This window comes from Misgurnus anguillicaudatus, chromosome 17 (genome assembly GCF_027580225.2).
Source record: "Misgurnus anguillicaudatus chromosome 17, ASM2758022v2, whole genome shotgun sequence".
NCBI classification, from domain to species: domain Eukaryota; kingdom Metazoa; phylum Chordata; class Actinopteri; order Cypriniformes; family Cobitidae; genus Misgurnus; species Misgurnus anguillicaudatus.
The window spans coordinates 35743364-35765287 of record NC_073353.2 but is presented as its reverse complement, the minus strand read 5'-3'; the positions used below and the strand labels follow the sequence as shown (position 1 = coordinate 35765287).

Sequence of the window (21924 nt, the reverse complement as noted above, 5' to 3'; positions counted from 1 at the left end):
TGCAATGCCTTTGATTATTTTATCAACTTCTCTGATGACATACACACACACACACACAGACAAAAAGTGCCTAATCATATGCATATTCCACATTTTATCATAAGTGTTTTAGTGCAGTGACTTGCACAGGTCTTGGTCTCGGCCTGTCTTGGTCTTGGTCTTGACTTGGTCTCAATCCTTTAAAGTCTTGGTCTTGTCTCGGTCTCGGCCTGTCTTGGTCTTGGTCATGACTTGGTCTCGGTTTAGGTGGTCTTGACTACAACACTACAACAAATGCTACTCTACACTGCTCAAAACTCACGTTTGAATCATAGTTTAGTCTTTAAATATGAAAACATGGACTACATTACAAAAAATGACTTTCTTACTTAGTATTTTAGTCTTGTTTTCAGTAAAAATACTTTTTTAAAAACACTTAATTCAAGAAAAAAAATCTTCTTTTTTTTGCTTGTTTTAAGCACAAATTTGATATTTTTGGTCTAAAAACTACACTTATTTTCCTAGGTCATTTTGCTCATCAAGAAAAAATTTTTTTAGATATTTTTACTGAAAACAGGACAAAATACTAAGTAAGAAAGTAATTTTTGGAGTGTACTTACATCACTGCAAAAAATGATTTAAGAAAAAAATTCTTAGTATTTTTGTCTTGTTTTCAGTAAAATTATCTAAAAATTCTTAAATTAAGATGCATTTTCTTGATGAGCAAAATGAAGCAAGAAAATAAGTCTAGTTTTTATATCAACAATATCAAATTTAAGTGATTTTGTGCATAAAACAAGCAGAAAATCTGGCAATGCAAATTTTTCTTGATTTTTTTCTTGAATTTAGTGTTTAAGAATTTTTTTTTTAGATTTTTTGCTTACCCCATTGGCAGATTTTTTTGCTTGTTTTATGCACAAAATCACTTAAATTTGATGTTTTTGGTCTAAAAACTAAACTTATTTTCTTGTGTCGTTTTGCTCATCAAGAAAAAATATCTTAATTTAAGAATTTTTAGATATTTTTACTGAAAACAAGACAAAAATACTAAGAATCTTTTTTCTTGAAAATAATTTTTTGCAGTGTGGGCGGAATCATGATAATGACCATCATGTTCATGTCAACAGGCAGAGGAAGTAAAATCTGTGTGATTGTTGTAGTCCAAGAAAAGAGTTTTAGGTTTTAAGGAAATGATACCTTGCGTCATTGTTTACTTTGGGATTTGTAACTTTTGCATATCGTTAACATGTACTACTAAACACTTCCACACCAAAGCAAATGTAAAATTGTAAATCAGATAATTGGTGACCTTACATTTTTTTAAACCAAATGAAGGCATCATAGCAGGAAGTTACACAAGCTTTCCATTCAGACATGATGCCCTAATATCTTCCTGCAGTACCTTCAGATATAGGACACGGCCAAAAAGAGAACAGAACAACACTGAGGCCTATCACACTCGACAGCACATTCACAATGACAGAATCATGGAGCTGAACTAACAGTGTTAATATGTGCCCTGTATTATGTAAGTTCAGATTTGTAGTTAGCACTGGTGACCGCTCTCTAATGAGTTTGCTCACAGAGAGGGAAGTGGCGTCATTTTAAAGTCTGAAGTTCACCTAGAAACAATCTGAAAGAAGAAAAGATACGAAGACGAAGCCCGATATTCTGCCATCAAGAAAAGAAGTGAGCTGCCTTAAAAGGTAGGCGCTGCTCCCTGACAATACATTGAGATTCATATTTGTAATGTAAACTACTACATACTGTATCTAATGTGAAAGCTTGTGCAACATATCTGTAGTGTCACTTTATGGTGAAATGTGTGCTGGAGGTCAGGGGAGGAGAAGGGAAGTATCTTGGAAGTCATAAAATCGTCATAAATTGCGATTTTGTTCAGCAATGTGCCCAGTTTTCTATCTATCCTTCATCATTACTGTCATTCACAAAGGCTCCACTGTTGGGTTGGACACATGGGGCGAAGCACGAATAACCTGATTAAATTGCTTTTACCACAAGCCCTTAAATCCAACAAAAAAATAATCACTGATCCACTTTTGATGGACTGTTTAACTAAAGTGCTTATTGCTGATCTGGCGATTTGTAACTTATCTCGCATGAAAAATGAAGGTCTATGGCTAGGGCTGCACGATTTGGGTAATTTTTCCCATTGCGGTTATTGATGCTAATATTGCGATGTGCGATTGCGATTATACTAAATAAGTGGTTCTCAAACTGGGGTCCGGGGCCCCCAGGGGGGCCGCGAGATGGTGCCAGGGGGGCCCCAGTTTTATGACATTTTATAAAATACATTAATTTATCATGAATTCTGTGTAATTAAACCTAAAAAATAATAAGCCAACTAACCAACAGCACTACTTTTAATATGTTTTGTTTAATTAAAATATTACATTTTAGAACTGTTTTTGTCATAAATTTTCTTTCGGGGGGCCGCGAAAGAATGCACCGTACACAAGGGGGGCCGCACACTGAAAAAGTTTGAGAACGACTGTACTAAATGGTATCATGAGTCAACTTGATGGGTTTTAAGGAAAATCCACACACAGTTTTAAATGTGTATTTGTAAAACTAGAAATGTTTTCGTATTGCCACGTGATGTAGCAACTGCTCAGTGTCAGTAATCCTAAATCCAAAATACCGCCATACAACAGACTTAGAGGTTTTTTTTTTAGCTACCAGATCACCGTCAACCTCCTCTGCATCCATCTTCGCTCTGGTATAAGTGACGACGCACACAACACACGTGCATGCCACACGTGCACTGCCTTTTTTGTTCGTTTTTCTTTCTTTTTTTAAACAGCAAGGAAAATCATCAGACTGTTATCAGAGTTTGTGTTAACAAGTCCACACATTTATTTATTTAATATAATTGCAACATTTTGCTGTCATATAATCGCACAGGCTGACATCGCGATTGCGATTGCAATGCAATTAATTGTGCAGCACTATCTATGGCTAAACATGCATTACTCTAACAAGATCATAAACTAAATACCATGGCATACTAAATTCATAAAAATGTTGGACTAGTGTAGTACACCTATAATTCATCATCTATTATCTATCTACATACTATCTGCAAACTAGTAATCAAAATTATGGCACAAATTAGTACAGAAATTATGTACATATGGGATTAACAGGCCTGCAACTGAAAACAAAATCCGTATCCAATATGAAATACTGGAATTCTATGAAAAAAATTTAGGTTTGGGAAGTATGCATCATTGAGGGAGGGTTAATAGACACAGTCACTTCAACATGTCAAAATAAAATACAGGACAAGTATGCACAGTAGCACCAGATGGGCTGGGGGTGGAGAGCTAAACAAATATATTTGTTTCGCTCTATTGCTCCGAGATATCTATTGGGGAGGGGGCTAGATGAGCCACTTACACATAGAGTAAAACAGATATGACACACACCTGTATGCATATCACCTGCTCTTGCCATATATGGCCTTGAGTGGGTGAATACAGGGAGAGATAAAAGTGCAAGGGTTGTAAAGTAGGGAGTGAGGAGGTTCAGGCTCCACCACCACCTTCGCTGCGATCCGACAGCACGTTTATCCGGCTGCTTTCTTTTTTCGTGTCTCCGGTGGCAGGTAAGTAACTCTGATTCTCGCAAAAATTTAGTATTGAGGGCAATAAACCTTGACCTTAACCAATCCAAATTCAGCTTTAAATGTGATCATTAAAGTGATTCATTTGCTAGGTTGTAAAAAGTTATAAGAACGCTTTCTTTTTCCATTATTAAGCAATTAAACTTATAGAAATATTAATAATGAATCTCAATTTGCAGTAAGCCTTATAGGGGTCTTCCGGCAATGTCATTCAAAAGATTTCTGTTGAACTATTATGTAATATCTAATCTTACTTTTTACTGATAGGTTTTTAAGTCATAGTTACCGATATTGGTACAGTTGGGAGTACGAAAAGTGTCTTACATATAAAAATATACGATCCTTGCACTAACAAGGCTTGTTTGATATTTAAGTTTGATTTCATGAGAAAGTTTGCTGTTGTTGGTAAATGATTCCCTATAATAATCTTATATGCACATTTATGCTTTTTAAAGTGCTTGAAAACATTAATCATTTGTGTTGTAAACCGTCAACTTTGGTTTACAACAATATGTCTGATAGGCAATGATGAAGAGGATGACTATTCATCAAAGTTATAAAGAGGAAGGCAGATATGTACACAACACTGTCAAGCCTGATCAAACACAGGCAGTAATGACAGGTTATATAAAACATATTTTCCTGTTTGTTCTAGTAATGCTGACGATTCACGATACGCCTGTACTGTTATAACCGTGGACTGGAGTGGTTAAGACATTATCGCACTAATATTACAACTTTTAAGATTTGGAAATACGAACCTTTGAACTGGGTAAAAAGTGATTGTCATCGGTGACATATGGGTCGGTGCAATATAGAGAGACGGCGATACGACTCGATAATAAAACCAACCATCCAATCAAACGCGAGAGATTCGGTCATCTCTGTTATCACGCCATATCAACATCTATGCTGCAAGGTACTAGGCAAACATAAAAAGATGCTGATAAGGAAGCTCATAAACTTTGTATAAGCACACAAAAAAGCATTCTCTTAGGACGTGTGTTTAGATACATAAATGTGATGTGTATACATATATGTAAATTTAAATGCAATAATATGCAAATATTACATGGCTGCTTATATGCAAATAAATAGATAGACATATAAGTAAATAGACACAAATCACATAAAAAAAAAACACATCAACTTTCCGTATATGCACTTTTATCAGAAGTGTGATGACCGATAGCAGCTTCCTGCCATTCAAATATGGCTACAACTAGAAAAATCTGTGCCCAGATAAATGAAGTTTACATCTTATACAACTGAAACCACCAATAAGAGATGACACTGTTGATAAAGATGTGGCTAGTACTTCAACATGAGATGAAGCAGTGGTCTTAGTTTTGAAACAAAGATGCTATCACTAAGCAAGCAGCACATCGTTTGTGGGATATTTAAAACAGCTGGGTAGTGTGCACACAACACAAGAGAGCAAATGCAATATAATTAGATTTCAGTTTCCTGTCTATCATAAACTTTGTCTAACTTCCTTTACATTTTAAACATAAATGCAATCTGTTTAATAATAAATTAAAACGTGCTTGTTGTAGGCTACCGTGGTGCTTATTCACTTCACACGGTGAGACCTCATTCGGATTAACTGTCTTAGGTGTAGTAACTTACTACACATTTGCATCAGATATAAGGCATCCGTTACTTCCTTTCTCACGGTGGTTTAGTATCTTTCTTCCTGTCAGTACAAGTTCAATTTTAGCTATGTGTCTGGGTTTACTGATGCGTGTTGTTGAGTACAGTTTAGGCCAGACGTCTCCAAGGGCTTGGTTTTACTTGTTGATTTTGTTGATATGTTTTATCATTGTTTAAAATGTTAACATACATAAAAGATCCCATATGTAATAAATAATAATAAAATGGAGGCTATTAGTAAAATGTGCTTTGGCAACTCACAGGCTCTGTGCGGGCAGCCACGGGCACCATGTTGGAGACCAATGGATTAGGCCACTCCCTCTGTTCGCCTTGAATGACATTGAAGTAGCCTAAAGGGAAATAAATTATTAAACAGCCGTTTAATATATAAAAAAACAGCTCACCAAAAAAATAAAATCTGTTATTATTTACCCGCTCTTGTGTCAACGGTATGCCCATATCGTAAAGCTAATGGTTCAGTTTCATTAAAACTGGCCCTGTGTTTGTAATTTTAAATTAGATTTCACATAATATTTGCTGTGTCACATACGAAATTTGTTGCAACCCACATTAATGCCAAATTAATTCACAGAATATTCATATTACGTAACTTATAACTTATGATTTGTAAAAAAATGTCAACAAATAGTCCCTAGATTTTACCCTTCAAAAAGTACACTAGAATGCAAAGCATTCTGGGAACCAAAATAGGAAAAAAACAAAAAAGGGTTGATGAGGATATCTGGTTCCCAGAATGCTTTGCATTAGGGTGTTATTTTATAGTTTTATTCTGTTAAGATAAAGACTTGTTAATGTTTAATGTTTATTTAACTTTGAACAAACTGTTGGCAGTATATAACATACCTTTTAATCTACAGTAAGTTACTGGCAAACAGCTGCATTAACAGCAATTTTTACTGATTTAGAGACAGCTTATTTGACCATTTGTTCTGACTCGAATTATTTTCCTCTTCCAGGTATTTCTCAAAGATATAAGCTGGCATAATGCCACAAGACGAAGTCAAGACCGAGGTTCCAAAAGTCCTCAATAAAACTACACCAGGACTTCAGATATGGAGAGTGGAGGTAGGGTGAACAATCCCTGCTTTGTCACACCAGCACATTCACCTTAAGGAAATCACTAATTGCTTTTCTGTTTAATCATTGATCAGAACATGCAACTGGTACCCTGTCCACCTAAAACATTTGGACATTTTTATGAGGGAGACAGCTACGTTATACTCTACGTAAGTATCGCAGTGAAGATACCGCGATCATTATCTTGGTTTACATCTTAGTTAGCTTCGCAAGTAAGCAAAGATCAATAAAAATGGGAATGGCTGTGCTAACTAAGCATGTCATTTTCAGACTCACAAGACCAGCAATAACTTCACCTACGACCTTCATTATTGGTTGGGCAAGGACACCTCCCAAGATGAGCAGGGAGCAGCGGCCATATACACCACCCAGATGGATGATCACCTGGGGGGCGTGGCCGTGCAACATCGCGAGACACAGGGCCATGAGAGTGCAACTTTTCAAGGATACTTCAAAGATGGGATTATATAAGCCACCTCTTTACATTAGAAGACCTTAATGTAAATATGATGTGTTGGGGGTAATGCATTACAAGTAACGTGCATTACGTAATAATATTACTTTTCTGAAATAACGAGTAAAGTAACGCATTACTTTTTAAATGAACACATTAATATTTAAGTTACTTTTTTTTAAAGTAATGCAAGTTACTTTTCAGTTTAATTATTTTAATTTAAAAATAGTAATGTACTGAATTAAACTGAACGTAGTCATGTAAAAGTACGCAAACTCTATGCCTGCGCGCCTGAGCGGGAACAGTTTGAGTCAGAAACGAATGTGGCAGGCCAGAGCTTAACATTTTTGTGATGGAAATATGCAATTTCTGAATGCAGAGCTTCTTAGTCATAAAAACACCCGCAAGGCCTGAAAGAGATCAAGCCTCAGCCAAGTAAGAAAAAAGTAACGCAAAAGTAACCTAAAAGTAACCTAAGTATTACTTTCCATGAAAAGTAGCCGAGTAACGCAATTAGTTACTTTTTTGGGGAGTAACTTAATATTGTAATGCATTACTTTTAAAAGCAACTTTCTCCAACACTGCTTATGACAATACAGTATTTATGACCACATGTCGATTCCTACAGTCATATTTATAAAACAGATTATGGATAGGGATGCACCGAATATTCGGCCACCGAAAAATTTCGGCCGAAAATGGCCCAAAAGTGGTTTTTCGGTTTTCGGCCGAAAGACTTTTATCACCGAAAAAATACGGCCGAAATAATGTGATGACGCAAACAGAAACCGCGACCTGCACGTGCTTGTCTGAAGTAACATATCTGCGGTGTGGACTAGATTTCTCTCAAACCCGCGTCCGCCGAATTTCTGACCAGGATCTCCGCAACCTGTGAGTTTCACTCCCGCCCACGACCGTAATGTGTGTGTCCAAACCCGCGGAGTTTCTCTGGGCATTTGTGTACAGTTTTCACAAGCTCCGACTAAACATTCGTTCAGATTAACATCCAGAATAACAGACATTTAACATGATTGCTTTTAAAATTAGGGATGTGCACGAATGGTCAAATATTCGATCTGCAATAATAATTAGAATGGGGAAAAAATGATATTCAAATGTTTTTAATCCGCCACCGCAGCATTACGGCTACTGCTCATTGAATCCTTTTTCACTTCACCTGTACGGTCTTTTACAGACTTTAATATAAAATATACATGAAAATTAATATGTATGTATTTCTGATTGTTTTGGTAATTCAGATTGCAGACTCATTTAAGTGTTTAGAGTTTTAATGCCGGGTGTTAGACGTGCATCTCCGCCGCCGCATCAGCGTGCATCATGAGAGATTTGTTAGCTTCCTTATATAGCCTAGTTTATTTTGTTAAAACGACACGAGACACACATGGAAAGCGAAACGGAGAACGTTTATTTTATCTGTGGATATGGTTATAACAAACCCGATAACTGCAAATGCCGTAACAGCAAACAATAGGGCTTGGGCGCCGCGTTGCATTCTGGGACGTGGCGGCCATGTTGGTGGCCTCGCGAATGTAATCATACAGCAAGTTGAACGAGGAGAACCGGCAGAGTTGGGAGAATTAAAATAAAGAAAAAAGATGTTAAAATCCGGAAAAGTATGTGTAATTTACTGGGATACGTTAAACAGGGAAGCAGGGACCGGTATGTGGACAAAATCGGAACTATTAACGGTTGGGATCCATATGAAAAAAGAGTCATTTAAGATAACAGCGTGGTTGTTGTAAGAGCACGATTTCACGCCAATCTGTAAGCAAAGTCACGTATGACCTAGCTTCACAAGTAGCTTAGTTAATGCAGCAGTTTTTGCTGTCAGCAGAGGGATAGCAACAGAAAGATGAATGTTGAAATGTTCCCGTATTTTGGGCGAGTAAACCGGGACATTTCCCTTATGTTCAATGTTGACTTAAGCTATATAAATTAATATTCAGATGTTATACTTCACTGTCGTATATATAAATGTCATTTATATGTCATGTATACACATTACTGAGGGGTTGAGGTTAATGTTTGGTTTCCGATATTGAATAAAACATAATGAAGTTTTGTTCTTATCTGTCATTTTTAATGTAAATTACTTTTAATGTGTTACTTTATTATTAATACAGCAACGGTTTACCATGGTTGAAAAAATAACGACAAATTAATCAAATTAAGACACACGATTGAGAGAAAGTATGTATAAACAGAGCGCAGCATGGAGCGCAGCAGTAAAGGAGGCTATCAACATGGCCGCCACGACAAGTAATGACGTCACGACGCCCAAGCCCTATAGCTCCGTTTTGTGAAGTGTTGTTAAATTAAGCTCGTAACTTTGCACCCTCAGCAATAATGTATCAAGCCAGCTTGCGTTATTTGTAACATAATATTAAATTCAGATATATTTGTTAGATCCGTTTGTTGTTCTCACTGGATAACAACAGAGCAGAGTTTTTTCTGCAGCTGGCATTAATGAGAAAAACGGGTTTTACCGGAGCAGTTAGGCTAAATATGATTTTCTTTTTAAACAAAAACATGTCAGACTAAATAAAGAAGATATTTATATTTGACTGAGCCTTCGATCCATTCGTGGTTTTAACGTGCATTAAAATGCCATAATTTTTTTATCAGCATTTTGTAACATTAACGTTAGAACAAAACCACAACTAGCACATCTCAGTTTTTAAATGTATACTGCATGGCAAACAAGCACCAAAGGATTAATCAAACAAATCCTTCAGCCTATATAACTGAAGTTGGGCTTGTTTATGCCACATGCTGTTTGGCTTATTTTTCTTCTCAAATTGTGTGTGTTGACTCCATTTCTATTACACACAAAAATACCATAAGTGCAATGGTAGTACTAATAATTGGCATAATTTCTTTCGGTGTTTCGGCTTTCGGTTTTCGGCATTGGTTTCCTCTTTTTCGGTTTTCGGTTTCCGCCAAGAATTTTCATTTCGGTGCATCCCTAATTATGGACTAAGCACTCCAAAAAAAACCTGTAATTTTCACCCCAGCTTTGGGTCAAAACGGGACGAAACCCAACCCATTGGGTCATAATTTAACCTATGCTAGATTGTTTTAACCCATTGTTTGATTAAATATAAACATTTTCCAGGTTAATTTAACCCAACCACTGGGTTTGTGTCCACATTGTAATGTTGAGTTTTTGAAAAAATTCAAAGCATTTTCCCAAAATATGTGTCAAAATAATATGTGTCACCAAAAACCATTCCATTTGCTGGAACATAGTAAAAGTTGTGACCAAATTAAGACTCAAAAGCATCCTATGATGAAAACGGACCCAAAAATATATAATGGTTAGAAGACATCTGCATTTTGCAGATATGTTGTAACTTTTTGTTGTATTGAGTCTTTAAAAGCTAGTTTAAACCATGGCCCTAAATTTTCAGCTTGTGTTCCTAAAATATTCAGTCAGGGGCTACGAAAATGTTTGTCTGGAGCCCTGAATGACAAGACCTTTAAAATATTTGGGTGAGGGCACTTCAAATGTGGTCACCCTAGAGCTCTACATTGTGTTAATCCGGGCCTGGTTTCACACCCTAAGTTTATGGTTTACTGGTTTATAAATTACATTTGCAAAAAGGTCAATTTTTTGCAACTGACCCTCCCTTTTCTTATACTGTGGAAATCAGATGACTTTACATCTGCTCATATGTAATCTTCAGAATGAGTCAATAAGCCGCTTTTGAGGAAGTTTACAGACTTAAATAGGTTTTTGAAAGGTCACAATGGTATCAATAAAGTTATTTATTTTATTTCAGATACAAAAAAGGCGGAGTCGCATCTGGAATGAAACAAGTAGAGACCAACACATATAACATTCGCAGACTGCTGCATGTGAAGGGAAAGAAGCAAGTGGTTGCAGGGGAGGTGGAACGGACACACCCAGATCACAATAGAGGAACTCAACTATACATGCCCAAAAATGGCCATAGTGCGACATTACTCCCTTTTTTTGTGATAAGTAACAAATTATAGATGCCATTGTTCATACAGTCACATATACAAAAACACGAAATATATAATTTTTTTACTAATAATAATAATAATATATACTTAATATACTTAAGAAATGATTTAAAAGCATTTATTAGAATATAGATCTTATGCAGATGACTTTACAAGATCTGCATGATATTTGTATATTCATAAAAGCATTTCAACTCATTTATTGGCTTTGCTACTCTCTAGAAATGACACACTTTGAACTACCATGTAATAAAATCAAGTAATAAAATAAGATGATGCATATATAATCTCTGTACTTTTGAATCCCTCTGTGCTCAGGTGGAAATGAGTTGGAACAGCTTTAATAAAGGAGACGTGTTTTTGCTAGACCTGGGGAGTCTGATCATTCAGTGGAATGGACCCAATAGTAACCGTACAGAGAGGTTGAAGGTAAACCACGATAACTTAAATGAGCTTTATATAACATTGACTTCTAGCGGTTGACCTTGGTACCACAGTCAAAATTCAAAAAATTGGAGATGGTTTTACCCTGCTTCCCTCTCAGGTTGCCATACAAATACAGAAGTGCAACTGAAAATGGAAAGCATAAGTTTATCTGCTCATTTTTAGGTTTAACATGTTTTTGTTATCTGCAAATTACAAACCCTGCTCTTTTGGATTTTTGTTTACCTCAATCTGCAGCTCATTTCGGAGTGTGCGCCCTCATTAAAGCAACCGTGATAACTGGCAACCGAGCTGTCAAAATACAATATTGGGTAAACTGGCAGTGGGTGGGAACAAACCGAAACAAAATCAGATGTTTGAGCTGTCTTACAGAGGACATTTCACAAATTTAAAATAAATCTTTGGTGTCCCCAGAGAACATATGTGAAGTTTTAGCTCAAAATATCATATAAATAATTTATTATAACATGTTAAAATTGCCACTATGTAGGTGTGAGCAAAAATTTGTCATTTTGGGTGTGTCCTTTTCAATGCCAATGAGCTGATCTCTACTAAAAGTCTGTGCTGTGGTTGGATAGTGCAGATTAAGGGGCGGAGCCAGATTTTAATTATATATTTTTTCACATGCTTGCAGAGAATGGTTTACCAAAACTAAGTTACTGGGTTGATCTTTTTTCTAGGTTAACAGAAGCACTGGGGACCCAATTATAGCACTTAAACATGAAAAAAGTCATATTTTCATGTTCACTCTAAAAATGGCTGGGTTATTTTTGACCCATAATGGGTAAATATTGGACAAAACACATGCTGGGTTAAAAATTACCCCTTGCTGGGTTAAAAATGACCCAATGTTGGGTTGTTATTATGCAACCATGGGGTATATTAACCCAGCAGTTGGGTTAAAATAATCCAGCATTGGGTCAATTTTTAACCCAGCATGTGTTCTGTCCAATATTTACCCATTATGGTTGTCATCATTTATTCATCCTTATGTTGTCCTCATGCTGTATGAGTTTTTTTTATTCTGTTGAACACAAAATAAGATATTTTTATAAATGATGGTAACCACATAGTTGATGGTACCCATTTACTCCTATATGGGATAAACAAATACTATGGAAGTCAATTAGTAACCGTTAACTGTGTGCTTACCACCATTTATCAAAATATCTTCTTGTGTGTAAAATTTTTTGGGTAAAACTATCCCTTGAGAAACACCTTACACTGACATATTTCAAACAAAATTAGTGCCATTGTTTTGTCTCAATATGCACAGTCACATTTATTTATTAAAGGTCACGTTCTTTCTGATCCCATTTTTAAACCCTTTTGCTATAACAGCATAAATACCTGTAAAGCTCAAAGTTCACTGCCAGGCGATATATTTTCTTTAACAGAATTTGCCTTTCAAAGCCTACAGCGGACGGCCAGTTTGGACTACAGCTCTCTACTTCCTGCTTTAATGACATCAGTAGAACAGTTTCTGACTAAACTCCGCCCACAGGAATACGTCAGTCGCCAGCTAAGCTAAAGTCAAGCTAAGCTGCTGTCAAATCACAACACACTAAACAAACTAAACAATCAGAACTCGCTACGTATTTCTAAAAGAGGGACTTCATAGAACTAAAAGACATCAGCCTGTTTAAGGATAGTGAAAACAACGGTATACAGATAAGTCAATTGTGTGAAAAATTATTGCGTTATTACACGTGAAACATGAACACGTGTTATATTGTGCACGGTTAACACAATCAAAGCATCTAAAACACAGAAAGAACGGGACCTTTAAAGCTACTTAAATGTTCTAATTTAACTAATGCCTAATCCTGGCTTAATCTGTAAAACCAGGCCTAAGTGCTTATGTAGAATACTGTTTTTACAGGCAATGAATCTAGCTAAGGACATCCGTGATAGAGAGAGAGGTGGTCGAGCACAAGTGACTGTAGTGGAAGGAGAAGATGAACAATCTTCAGAAGAAGCCATGAAATTGATGAAACAGGCTTTGGGAGAGAAAAGAAACATAAAAGAGGCCATTCCAGATGAGATTGTAGATGAGAAACTGAAAACCGCCATCAAACTCTTTCAGTAAGTAAGACTGAAGTCCAAATTTAAACCTGTAGCGTTGTGGTGACGGAAAAATAACACTTATTTTTTTGTGTGTGAAAAGTATTTCAGATGCTGAAGGAAGTCTTGTAGTGCAGGAGGTGGCAGTAAAACCCCTCACACAAGACCTACTGAAGTCTGAGGTAAGACCGACCCTGACCCCTGCCCACTCAGCATAAAGCAATAATACCATATAAAGGTCACGATGATAGCAGAGCCTTCTACGATATTTATAGTCAAATGTCATTCTTAACACTTATCTGTTCACAAGAATTTTTATGAAACCACAGGTGGGTGGAAAATGAAATAGTTTGACCCATAAAATAATCAGGCCTATGATAAGAGAGCATCTGTCTCCATTAGATAAATGTATGTACTCCTACATAGTTAATGACAGAACAATCAAACATAATAGTGCTTACAGGGGATTAAAAATAACATTGAAAGTAATTCAAGCTGCAGTAAAAGCTAAAGCAATAGCGAAAATGAATCTATTTTAAGTTTGTATTAGTGCTGCCTCAGGATTGGTGTGACTAATCGTTTGCAGAATAAAAGTTTTCATAATATATGTCTGTGTTCTGTGTATAATAATTATGTTTATATTAATACACACACATAAATGTATAATTAAAAAAAAAAAATTATATAATAAATATTTATATTTATATATAATATAGATTATATTTAATATATACATCTATATACACATGCAAATGTTTCTAAATTATATACATGCATGTGTGTATGTGTATTTATACATAATTATTATACACAGTACACCCACAATTATTACATAAACAAAAACTTTTATTCTGCAAACGATTAGTCGCAACTAATCGTGAGGCAGTAATAGTTTGTACCAATTTTTTACTCTTTCCCTGCCTGCGTTTGTAAAAAAAGGCGCCCGCCAGCAGATTTTCACGAAAGTTTAATGCCTTCCAGAAAATGTTCTTTTTTAATATATAAACATACAATATATAAAATGGAGGAACAGACCTCTGCTTTCAAACAAAAACAGACCGTTTTATTCTATCTTTATTTGTTTTCTTTTATCACCTATCAAATATGGGTAGGTTTGTTCAAAAGTACCAAATTTTGAGCAGAAAGCTGAAAGAATTGCATTTTTGTAAAGGACTTTTGTTATAGATCAGATTCAGTGCGATGATCAAAACATACAGAGAGTTTTTACTGTTTTTGCATTAGTGGATGCTTCAGTGTTTTATAAGTTGGGTAACAGTGTCACCTAGAGGATAATAGCGGAAATATGGATTGCCATAAAAATTCGTCATTGGCAGGAAAGCGTTTTCTCTTAATTGACGAGATAACTTGCCAATGGTGGGAAATGTGTTTAAGGGCACATATTATGCCTATTTTTACAAGATGAAATATAAGTCTCAGGTTTGCTCCAGTTCAAAACGCCCCACAGATCATTTGTTATAGCATGCAAAAAAGCTTTTTGGTAAAATTAACCAGTCAGTCAGTGGCCATTAGCAGGGCTTTATCAGTGTGACATCACAATAACAAGAGAATCCTAAGGTATATCCAATGGGGGTGTAATCCATGGGGATTAAAAAGGGAGTAGGTGGATTTTTTCATTTTAGGGTGGTTGTGTTCACACACTGCCAACGCAAAAGTATGTCCAAACACTTTTAAAAGTGGATTTTGCATAATATGTGCACTTAAGTGGAACTTGGTTTTAAAATGAAGCAAAAAGGAAACAAGTCTTGATGACAACAGCTTTAAAGCAAAGTTGCATCAGAGTATTCAAATGTATTGCATTTGAATAAAATAATGTGCTTGTGCAATAAAACTGGGGAGTTTAAATAAAGAAGTGGAATAAGTAAAAGGGAACATCACAAGTCATCCGGAAACATAGCAAGGAAACATAAGTTCTCTAAAAAAAAACAATAAAACAAAAGTGAAACTTATAGATCAGATTCAGGGAAACTTAATCAGAAATATGATTTCTATGGCAGGACTGCTATCTGCTGGATCAAGGTGGAATCAAAATCTTTATCTGGAAGGGCAAAAAGGCATCGAAAACTGAAAGGGCGGAGTCTCTAAAGAAAGCAGAGGTGAGTGTTGATGCTTTCCGTTACACATCTATGACCCTGTTTATTATGCAAATTCAGTAAATCATTTACAAAAGATCTCACTTAATATTTTGTTGTTCTAGGCCTACATAAAAGCAAAAAATTATCCGTCATCCACGTATGTGGAGACAGTAAATGAAAGTGCAGAATCAGCAGTGTTCAAGCAACTCTTCCAGAAGTGGACGGATAAGGGACAGACAGTCGGACTGGGCACCACACACAGTGCAGGAAAAATAGGTGAACATCATTCATTACAGTAAAGACTGACAGACAGTTTTTAGATGGAACGCAAGAACTTTAAGAGACCCATCTTTTGATGCATAAATCTGAGTCTTGTGTGTTACGGTTGCTTCATCTTTAGCCAAAGTTGAGCAGATCAAGTTTGATGCCACCTCTATGCATGCCAGGCCTGATCTGGCCGCCCAACAAAAAATGGTGGATGATGGTTCGGGCGAAGCTGAGGTGAGTAAAACATTCTTTTCATTCATCTTTATTAAACAGGACTTGTAAGTCACTACAGTGGGTCTGTTTATCTCTGAGGTATGGAGGATAGAGGACAATGAGCCTGTCCCTGTTGACAGAAAGTGGCTCGGGCACTTCTACGGTGGCGATTGTTACCTCATTCTCTACAAATATGAAGTCAACAGCAAACTACACTACATATTGTACATGTGGCAAGTATGTGTATCTTACACTTTTATTTAACTCTTCATTATACATCTAAAGTAGAGGCAAGAGCGCATGTGATAAAGACACAGCATGAACTAAGGCCTGTTTGAAGTGACTCAATTCCGGCACAGATCAGATATGACCCACGGACATGTAAGCAGGAAAAAAGTGCATAGAAATAAATCAGATACATGCATTCAGGTCCGCAATGTAAACGGAAAGATCGGATATTTCCATCTCTAGATGTGCCGTGATCATCGATAAAGCAAGGTTGGCAAATGACTTCAACTCAGGTGGACACCACCTGCGACACATGACTCTTCTTAGCAGCGCAATGAAGGAAGATGGCTCCACTTAGTGGAGTAATGTTAAAGTTTAATGAAATAAAGCGCTATAATGTTTTATAATAATTTTGTCCGTGTCCATTGCATATCGTGACATTTTACTTCCTCTGTGGTGTCTACCTTGAATTGTTTTGCCAAGTGTTTAGTGTAAATGCAGTCGTTTCATGATGTAAGCAGGTCATCAAAAATTGGGAATTGGGCATCAAGATTCGCAAAGTAAATCCAGCCTAAGACTTTTTTCTATGTCTGTTGGTGATATTTTAGGGTCGTCACGCAAGCACAGCAGAGCTGACAGCCTCTGCATACCAGGCTGTTATTTTGGACCAAAAGTACAATGGAGAACCAGTGCAAGTTCGCGTTCCCATGGGAAAGGAGCCCATGCACCTAATGGCCATTTTTAAGGGTAAAATGGTTATTTATGAGGTGGGTCTGTCAGCCTATTCCTTTTTCATTTTAATCAGTTAAAATATTTAGAAAAGGAAACATGTGAATGTAACACAGAAAATAACCCAAAAAAGACTGTTTCCTGTTTTTACAACGATCCTGTTTTAGCTCTCAAAGTAGAATGTATGTGGGTGGTTAACTTGCTTGAAGTTGGCCACCCACCCAACACAAAACATCTGCAAAATAGACTTAATCGTTTGTGCATAATGATTGAGACTATTTTGGCCGACGTTTTGCGGTAGGTAAGTGGCCAACTTCACGCAGGGTGGGTGACCTAAGACTCACAGAGACTGCCGTGTTGTATTTGCTTTGACTGATTAACAGGAAGGAAGTTCCAGAGAAGGCTCCACCCAGTCTAATAGGCCAGTAAGACTGTTTCATGTTCATGGCACAAATGAGTTTAACACACGTGCCACTGAGGTGCCACCCCACTCATCTTCTCTAAACTCCAATGATGTGTTTGTACTTAGCACAGAGAAATCCTGCTATCTGTGGTACGGCAAGGTCAGTATATTTAAAAAGCGTGCATTTCTGCAAAAGAGAGGCATCAATATGCCAAGCATAATTTCCGGTGCCATCCATGCAGGGCTGCAGTGGAGATGAGAGAGAGATGGCTAAAACGTTGGCTGACATCATCTCAAAGAGGGAGAAACATGTTATTGCCGAAGGTCAGGAACCTGCTGACTTCTGGGTTAATCTTGGTGGAAAGTCCCAGTATGCCAGCAGCAAAAGGTAAAGTAACGTTTGCAGGATTTGCACAGACTGTATATGCACCAAAATTTGACGTTGCACTGTGTTTCTTTGTTCTTATTGACAGACTACAGGATGAGAACATCAGTATTACCCCAAGGTTATTTGAGTGCTCCAATCAAACGGGTCGCTTTGTAGCGACAGAGATTACAAACTTTAATCAGGATGACCTGGATGAGGATGATGTCATGTTGCTCGACATCTGGGATCAGGTGAACATCACTGTACTTCTCCCAAAAAATACCCTGCAAAAAATTACTTTCTTACTTAGTATTTTAATCTTGGTTTTGGTACAAATATCTAAAAATAAATTTTATCAAGATGCTTCTTTTTTGATGAGCAAAATGACCAAAGAAAATGGGTCTAGTTTTTAGAAGGAAAAAAATCAAATTTAGGTGAATTTGTGCATAAAAAAAGCAAAAAGTCTGCCATTTTTCTAGAATTTTTCTTGAATTAAATCTGGGTCCATGATCTCTGAAAACCAATGTTGGCATTTGAAATGACCTAAACTGGAATCTGGACGTTCTTTTGATAGACCCACCCCACAGATACGCAACCCAGGCAAAGATACACTGCAAAAAATGATTTAAGAAAAACATTTCTTAGTATTTTTGTCTTGTTTTCAGTAAAAATATAAAAAAAATCTTAAATTAAGATGCTTTTTCTTGATGTGCAAAACGAAAGAAAATAAGTCTAGCATTGAGACCAAAAATATCAAATTTAAGTGATTTTGTGCTGGAACAAGCAAAAAAAAAATCTGCCAATGGGGTAAGCATTTTTTTCTTGAATTTTTCTTGAATTTAGTGTTTAAGAAAAATGTTCAAGATTTTTTTGCTTGCCCCATTGGCAGGTTTTTTTGCTTGTTTTATGCACAAAATCGTTTTAAGACATCCTAATTTAAGATTTTTTTGATATTTTTACTGAAAACAAGAAAAAAATTTCTTGAAAATTTTTTTTTTGCAGTGAATCGGTTACACCGCAAAAAATGACTTTCTTACTTAGTATTTTTGTCTTGTTTTCAGTAGAAATATCTAAAAATTCTTTAATCCAGATGTTTTTTTCTTGAGGAGCAAAATGACCTAAGAAAAATAGTTTAGTTTCTAGACAAAAAAATATATATAAATTAAGTGAATTTGTGCTTAAAACAAGCAAAAATATCTGCCAATGGGGTGAGAAATTTTTGCTTGAATCTTACCTCATTGGCAAATAGTTTGGATTGTTTTAAGCACAAATTTACTTAAATTGTATATTTTTTATTTAGAAAAAAAATTCATTTTGCTCATCAAGAAAATTAATCTTGATTTAAGAATTTTTGGATATTTCTACGGAAAACCAGACAAAAATACTATATACTAAGAGAGTCATGTTTTGCAGTGTAGACACGCCCCTTACTGCTGAATGGCTACAAGTGCATTTTGGTAGTCAGCCCGACTCCCTTTTCTGAAGTGTTTTTCAAAAATCACGCACCCCGCTGTTAAGTGTTTAAAAAAAAGATAAAGGCTAGTTTTCTTATTAGGAGATTTATTTATTTTTTTGCTTGTTTTATGCACAAATTTACCTAGATTTGATCTTTTTTGTCTACAAAATAGATTTATCTTCTTAGTTATTTAGCAAGAAAATGCATCTTGATTTAAGAATCTTTACATATTTGCACTTAAAACAAGACAAAAATGCTAAGTAAGAAAGTAATTTTTTGAAGTGTAAAAAAAGAAGAAAAATAAATTACATTTTGCATAAAGGACAGTAATAGCCTAATATTAGGCCACACGTTCTCCCTGCACAATGTGCCTTTCATTTGGTTTTTCGGGGTGCAATGTGACCTGAGCTTCATGAGACTGAGCCATGTATGTTTATCAGGTGTTCCTGTGGATTGGCAAAGGTGCCAATGATACGGAAAAGCAAGAAGCAGTGGTTACAGCACAGGAATATCTGAAAAGCCATCCTGCAGGACGTGACCTGGATACACCTATCCTGGTGGTGAAGCAAGGGTTTGAACCACCCACCTTTACAGGCTGGTTTCATGCCTGGGACCCACAGAAGTGGAGTGTAAGTATCTTGCATGAGTTTACCCCTTAACCTTTCGGCCCGTGAACTAACCTTGAAACATGAGTACAGGGTAAAGCTCAGGAATATCTCTGATTCTCTCTTAGGGTGGAAAGTCCTACGATCAGCTCAAAGCAGAGCTTGGAGATGCAACTGATCTTATCAAAATTACTGTGGTAGGTGTTTTTGTTTTATTACCAAAGCAGATCTTTTTGGATGTAGTAACATGTAAAATTAATATTAAGCATTCACAGATGTATCGGCCTATAATTGGTATCAGCAGATGTTTTTCCAAGCTAATGCCAGCCTTAAAAATGGCCGGAAAATGCATCAGAACTCATCAGTAATGTGGAAGATGCATAAAAACTCTAAATAATCAGTTTCGGCACATATATTTTGTATTGGTGCATCCCTAATTATTATATTTGTTTACAGGATTATACCCAGTCCTCAAACCAAAACAAAACATCAAACTCCAAAGACTCTGCGGGCTCTGTAAACGTGATACCTCCTCCTGTCAATCAAACGTTTCCTCCAGAACAGCTGGTGAACTGCCTGAAAGAAGATCTACCCGAGGGAGTCGATCCCACAAGAAAAGAGGTAAACCTGTCCACAAACTGAAGCTTACTTTTTTAAAGACCGCAGATATGATTATCTCAGTCTGGTCTTAGCATTTTGGGGGCCCTAAATGTTGTGAATAATGAAAGAGATTATGAATCTAATTATTATGAATATCAAAGTCATGAAATAATGCACACCTCTGCTGTCTCTGCAGGAATATCTGTCAAATGAGGATTTTACACTGATCGTGGGAATGTCTCGAATGGATTTCTACGCCATGCCAACCTGGAAGCAGCTAAACCTGAAGAAAAGCAAGGGCCTGTTTTAAAGAGCACAAAAATCCCTGTGCCAGGCTGCCTTTTATATTTAATTATTGAATGCCTATGGCGGTAATGCAAAACTACAGTTAAGTGTATTCCTTTTAGATAAACGTATGTGTTTACATATAAATTATTTAAATATATTATTTTTAAAAAGACAGATAATTGACAGTATAAAGAGAAATTGCAATATTTTAAATGAATGTTATAAAGGACAAATTAATTACCTTGAAGTATCATTTAACTGAACATATGGAATGAATGGGACAATATGGGATTTTTTTTACACATGAGTTGTATTGAACCTGCATGGTGAACTGCCGATTTAATTTGTCCTGGATGCATTTGAAGCACTGAATAAATGCTGCTTTTCTTTAGTGGCTAAAGCACTTCAATAACACAAAAATAAAAGTTGTATATGAGGTTATTTGATGTTTAATTATTAAAGGAAATTTCTTTGGTATCAGGTTTTTTATGTACACAAGAGGCGCACCATCTGTTCAATGGAAAAGTCAATAAATGGGTAAAGACCTCATTGTAATGGAAAATCTTTTGTCACCTTTTTGTTAATCCAAATATTAACACATACACAAATTCAATACTGTATTGTTAAACTTGTTCGTGGCCTTGAGCTAAACATTTCACCTTTTCAAAAACAAAACGGTAAACTAGCACTACTGCACTAACTGTTTTCAGTTTATTGCATGGAGATTAAATCTTGGGAATGGTAGTTACAGTATAAGATAGAAAACTTTTCAGCAACAACCATCAAACAAGGCCTAAAACACACTAACTTTGTAATGCTTTAATAAAGCTGATGATTCATATAGATATTTGTAATTGATACAATAAGAATATGTAGGTGACTAAATGTTGGGTCTTTTCAGCAGGGTTTGGTTATTCATCATAGCGTTAGCATTGCAGACAAAACAATATACGGTACAGTAAGAAAAAGTACTAACCTTGACCTGGTTGTAATCCTTGTACTATTACTCTAGATGGCGTCGTTGCAAAGATAAAATGAGATTTTGTTTAAGTCTTGTTTCCTTATTCTGTAAAGATTGTAAAGAAAACACAGTTTCTTAGCGCCATCTAATGAATAACTAGCATAACTTGCATAACAAATGCAGAAATGGTGCCCAATATTTATTTCATATTTCTATATTGGCTTCGCTTCTTTTATCTATGTTAACATTTTAAACAATGATAAAACATATCAACAGGTAAAATTAAATAAAATCAACAAGTATGCTAAAAGAAGACTATAGCATTGTGGTAGGCCTTTCTTATAAAATGGTTGGAGACACTTTTTAAA

The 21924-nt window shown here is 36.1% G+C and overlaps 1 protein-coding gene and 1 long non-coding RNA gene across 5 annotated transcripts in view; one reads left to right on the top strand and one right to left on the bottom strand.

Annotated features, from left to right (window-relative positions):
• Positions 1-21924, bottom strand: part of LOC129451578 (uncharacterized) — a 119262-nt gene that overhangs the window by 96793 nt on the left and 545 nt on the right. For all 3 annotated transcript variants that reach the window (XR_008646814.2, XR_012358143.1, XR_008646813.2), the window contains exons 2-3: positions 21572-21661; positions 5537-5625 (exon numbers count right to left, since the gene is read on the bottom strand). This is a non-coding gene — a long non-coding RNA (uncharacterized lncRNA). The remainder of the gene's footprint in view (positions 1-5536; positions 5626-21571; positions 21662-21924) is intronic.
• vil1 (villin 1) lies at positions 1539-21157 on the top strand. Of its 2 annotated transcripts, none has more exons than XM_073854693.1 (20): positions 1539-1685; positions 6253-6361; positions 6448-6522; positions 6644-6843; positions 10634-10739; positions 11157-11267; positions 13165-13367; positions 13450-13528; positions 15362-15460; positions 15562-15715; positions 15840-15940; positions 16019-16156; positions 16756-16914; positions 17260-17439; positions 17522-17667; positions 17753-17897; positions 19543-19731; positions 19836-19904; positions 20164-20328; positions 20504-21157. In XM_073854693.1, exons 2-20 carry the CDS (start codon positions 6281-6283, stop codon positions 20615-20617), a joined length of 2514 nt encoding a protein of 837 aa, XP_073710794.1. In that variant the 5' UTR covers positions 1539-1685; positions 6253-6280; the 3' UTR covers positions 20618-21157. The 2 variants fall into 2 exon arrangements, with proteins under 2 accessions (XP_073710794.1, XP_073710793.1); XM_073854692.1 differs by lacking the exon at positions 1539-1685 and adding an exon at positions 3452-3604.

What these genes read in the sequence shown, in the direction of transcription:
- vil1 (XM_073854693.1), top strand. Translation starts at nt 6,281, where the DNA reads ATGCCACAAGACGAAGTCAAGACCGAGGTTCCAAAAGTCCTCAATAAA. An exon ending in GCTATCTGTGGTACGGCAAG is followed by an intron (nt 17,440 to 17,521) that starts GTCAGTATATTT and finishes CCATCCATGCAG; the next exon opens with GGCTGCAGTGGAGATGAGAG. An exon ending in TGCTCGACATCTGGGATCAG is followed by an intron (nt 17,898 to 19,542) that starts GTGAACATCACT and finishes TATGTTTATCAG; the next exon opens with GTGTTCCTGTGGATTGGCAA.